The sequence below is a fragment of the Halyomorpha halys genome, unplaced genomic scaffold (genome assembly GCF_000696795.3).
Source record: "Halyomorpha halys isolate HHAL.00 unplaced genomic scaffold, Hhal_1.1 Scaffold119.1, whole genome shotgun sequence".
NCBI classification, from domain to species: Eukaryota; Metazoa; Arthropoda; class Insecta; order Hemiptera; family Pentatomidae; genus Halyomorpha; species Halyomorpha halys.
The window spans coordinates 160,811-165,716 of NW_027106557.1; the positions used below are offsets into that span (position 1 = coordinate 160,811).

At 37.4% G+C, this 4,906-nt stretch overlaps 1 protein-coding gene across 6 annotated transcripts in view; it reads right to left on the reverse strand.

Moving 5' to 3' along the window:
- ASPP (Ankyrin-repeat, SH3-domain, and Proline-rich-region containing Protein) overlaps nucleotides 1-4,906 on the reverse strand; it is a 605,823-nt gene that overhangs the window by 50,941 nt on the left and 549,976 nt on the right. For all 6 annotated transcript variants that reach the window (XM_067044943.1, XM_067044942.1, XM_067044946.1 and 3 more), the window contains one exon: nucleotides 17-132. In XM_067044943.1, the coding sequence (XP_066901044.1) occupies nucleotides 17-132 (116 nt within the window). The remainder of the gene's footprint in view (nucleotides 1-16; nucleotides 133-4,906) is intronic.

Sequence of the window (4,906 nt, forward strand, 5' to 3'; positions counted from 1 at the left end):
TTATAATTTTGTATACCTGAGCCTGGCCTCCCGGGCCGCGAGGGCCTGCCGCTGGACCGCCATCTCTTCGGTCTGCCGGACGGCCATCGCCTCCAATTCGGCAAGGGTTAACTCCACCGAAGCCGTCCGAACCTAAACCAATAAACAATACATTATAATATAATTGCACAAGTACACATACTAATATAAATACACAAGTATACATATATAATAAGATAGTTTCGCTCAGAAAGATAGGACAACTTAGTTTCAGACCCAACTTCATGACAGATTATTGACATTGGGTCACTATAGATTTCGGACGAAATAATTGTGTACGGTACATGTAGCAATTAACCTTCAGCACGGCCACAGATGCTGTCAACAATTCCGTAAAACCTGACAGAACTACAACAATTGCAAATATCATTGTTAGCACGATCATAGTAGCTGAGACAACAGCTGTCACGGTTGCATCATTTACTTTCCAAATTGTATTTTATAAAAGGTTTAAGTTCTACACTTATGGAACTGAAGAGCACAAAAGTTGTGTAATATGTAATAAAAACAAAAAAATGGTTTCAAATAAATAATGTAATATAAATGAGAAATAATTTTGTATGATCTGCTGATGATGGAGTATAACTCTAGTCAGAAGTTCTTATTGCAAAACCTTTATTGGAAGGCCTTCATTGATGTAGGTTTATCCTCTCTCCCCAATCTAAACTGAGGACTGAAGGATATCAATTTATTTTATATTTCATTTACAAGCGCATTTTCAACACTTGTTTTGTTTAATTTTTATTCTTACCGCTAGGCTCTAGTGACCCCGAACCCCACTTATATTCGTTCCTCAATACTAATCTTCAACAATGCACTTTTTGTTTAGCTTTACCGAGTGCACTTGATAAGATACCGCGGCCGGTAGCCTTCCCTATTTTTCTCATCCTTCAGAATGAGTTTCTCTAAGCAAGTACTTAAAGTTTTTTAACGGGCGTGTTTGTTTAATGTGATCGCTTACATCACACAGGTTTCGCATTCGTCTAGAACCGTAAAAAGAATAACAAATCTGTATATGAGAACATTTAAGTTCTGACTTTTAGAACATTTAATTAAATCTTAAGCCGGCACGACCTGTTTAAGCTCTTTCCCAAAAAAGTGAAACAGGATGAGACGAGGCTGTAGTTAGGAAGGTGGGCCGGTCTCTTTTGCCTTACACTCCCTCTACTGAGTAAAATTAATACAACCAATATATTGTTGATACTGTTTTATAAAATAATAGTGCAGCCTTTAGAGTAAACAGTTTGAGTCATCTCTGTTTCATTAGGACGACTACGCAGCAAACCGTTAAAGATTCCAAGCCTTATGTCATTGAATAGAGTCAAGTTGTGGACCGAGAGTTGGGAACTCAGGGTGGGTTCACATCGGAAATACTGTAGCTAATAACAAGTCTTATTAACATTACTTGCATTACTTTATGGCCTATACAATGATAACATAATCACTGTTCATATCCGTAAATACTTAATTGCTATTTCTATCGAAAATTTTATTAACACTGATTCGCTTTTGATGAGTGCAAACTGCAGGCATGTTATTAAAATATAATTAACATTCTGCTTATCATTCGCGGTGGCAACGATAAGCAATTTAGCAACTGGGAGATAAAACCTTTTCCCGCCTTTATTAGGAAGGATAAAATATATTAGAGGATAAAAAAAAAGTTTTATAATAATCCTTAACAATTGTATTGTCTTTATTTTTATCATTTTATATTATTATAGTTTTATTAGCACTAATGAAGGTCAAAAGTTTAGGCAGAAACATCAGAACAGATTGAACCAGTGTTCAAAATCCGATCGAAACCCAGTCATCTTTTAAGTTACAAGAACTACGACCCTTTGGTCATGTTTTATTGTCTATAATGCTTGGTCACAAGGTTAGCTTTAATAAAGCATTGAAGACATGTTGACTACGAGAGCTCCCTGTATCTCCCCGCGCCACCTCCCTACTATACAAATCCTGATTGCCTCATCCTCCAGTTCCTTGGCAACAATCGAGTTAATTAACCCAGATCCTGAGGAGCGGCTCAACCTAGGCATTGTGCTTCGGTAGCGAGGGAGACCCCTCCCGAACAGAGAGCTTCATGGATACGTGAGATGTAACTTGAGCCACCTCTGTTTATATTCAATCCTCCGCCCCATTCATACCTAACGTCGAGGATTCAACCGCAAATCAGGACATCAATCCCTCACACATTACTCTTTCTACATATTTAAGCGTTCAGCCATGATCGCATCAACACAAAAGGGTCAATAACATAGCTTCTGAAAAAAAAGTTTAGTGTGCACTTCATCTTCGTTTCCGTAGATTTTTTTTATCACAAATAAAATCGATTCCTACAAGGACATACCCTCTTAAATGATGGAGACTTTAAACTTATCTTCCTCTAACTTTTTGAACCAAACTACCTTACATCACCATCATTTCATGCATTTTCAGGGTGGCTCAAAACCTTTTTATTACTTTACATCAAATGAATAATTACTCTCCTGAATTCAAAATAGAAACCTCAACCATGGACTCAGGCTTAAGGTTTGTTACAACACTAATTTTTACTATCATCGAACTGGCGCATTAAAGTACAAACTAATACTATCAGTCTTGTAGATTTATCTTAATTCAATTAAACAGACTTGTACAATAGAAACTTGTACTTTAGTATTATTACCACACTAGTTTCTACACTTGTACTATGAACTAATACATTATATACTATGAACTCACATATTTTTTTTTTTAATTTTATGTTTAAGCTATTCGATAGATTATACCGTAGTTATAAGACCGGAGTCAATTTTTAACAACCCTAATAGCTTTAGGGCAGTCTGTAGGATGGTCTCAGTAAGCAAACTAACCGCACTATTGGAATACGTCCAATTCTAAATAAAATCAAAACTTTTTGGACAGAAGTACCACCATTCAAGCTGAGCTACAATATCTTTAATACATATACCGTACCTGTATAGCAACTCTTCAAAGAAAATTTATTTAATAATTTTTCGGATTTTTACAGCAGATTATCGACATCCTGACAATACCCCTCGGTTAACGATGTACCATAAAAGAAAAATATTCTATTCCACTGAACTCAATAAAGGATCAAGGACCCACTTTATATGGCCTGAGGACCCGAGGTCTAACCTATAATGGCTAACAAAACAGAAAATAGATTTTTTGTAACATTGAGGCTTGGATCAGGAGGGGGGGAGGAAGGAGGGGAGAGGAAGGAGGGAGGAGGAAGGAGTTGGAGCCCAGCGACTTATATTTCTTATCTCTAAGTCTCATTGTGCGCGGTTACGAGTTACAAAATCAAAAAACGTTGTTAGAAATGGCTATTTTTAACATAAACAAAAACGGAGCAGTAATGGCACGATGTCATGTTTTATTTTTTGTAATAATATTACGCTTTACCTATTTGAATACTTGAATACGGAAAACTTAACACCAATTCGCGACAGTTTACTTCCAGTTATAAAAGCTGCTTGCTTCGATCTTTTAATTTTATTTAGTTCAAAATGTCTGATCAGTACTCCGAGTGATAAACGTACATGTAATAAATTAGTTTTACGAATACGCTATACAGGAAACATTAACCTCAGTGGCACAGTATCGACTTTATCTAACAATTGCTACATTGACCTAAACCTCAGTGGCACATTATCGACTTTATCTATCAATTGCTACATTGACCTAAACCTCAGTGGCACAGTATCGACATGATTTATTAATAGCTACATTGACCTAAACCTCAGTGGCACAGTATCGACATGATTTATTAATAGCTACATTGACCTAAACCTCAGTGGCACAGTATCGACTTTATCTATCAATTGCTACATTGACCTAAACCTCAGTGGCACAGTATCGACATGATTTATCAATTGCTACATTGACATTAACCTCAGTGGCACAGTATCGACATGATCTATCAAGTGCTACATTGACCTTAACCTCAGTGGCACAGTAAGCGGGAATCTCCCTATGAAACAATGTCGATAGGATTTTTTTATTGCTACCTTGGCAATTTAAGTATCCTAAAAGCAACTTTAATACAACTTCCCTAAATAAGCTGTTGTTTCATCTGCCTTTTATTACCTAATTTCTCATACCTTTTGAATTTTCAGAAATTAATAAACAAAAACAATAAGCACCGAGGGCCTCTGCAGCCTCCGCACCCGGAGACAAGTTCCGGCTTTACCACCTCTCTCTTTGTTCCTATGCTCCTGATTATCTCTCCCTCCCCCGTTACTACGCTCCTGATTCTCTCTCCCTCCCCCGTTACTACGCTCCTGGTTCTCTCTCCCTCCTTCCGTTTCTACGCTTCTAGTTCTCTCTCCCTCCCCAGATTCCAATGGTATGACGACGGCGAACAAAAATTTTAATTTAGCCATGTTAAATTTCAATTTTAGAAAATACAAAAGAAGCCTGCGGTTTGCGGACCAAATTTAACCTTCCCATCGTGATCATCAGTCAGAATTAATGACCTGAGTAATCGGACACACGATGTGAAAACCATGGCAGGTGCTAATGGTCCAATCCACTTCCAGTAATGAATGATGCTGTCCAACAAAATTAAAGAAAAGACAGATTACAATTAAATATTAAAGCTGAATCTAAAATCTTAATTGAAGAAACCTTTTATCATTTAAACGAAAGGACCACTTTATCATGCACATTAGCGGAACTGAACCAGGTGAGTTCTGCGGGCACCAACCGGCAACTGTGTGCTGTACTGTACCCAATGATCCGGTGTCCCTCATCTGTATTTGATCTGTTTCAGACTAAAACATTTGGCAGAGAGCTAGTGTGGTATTATACAGTGACAGCAGAGAGCTAGTGTGGTATTATACAGTGACAGCAGAGA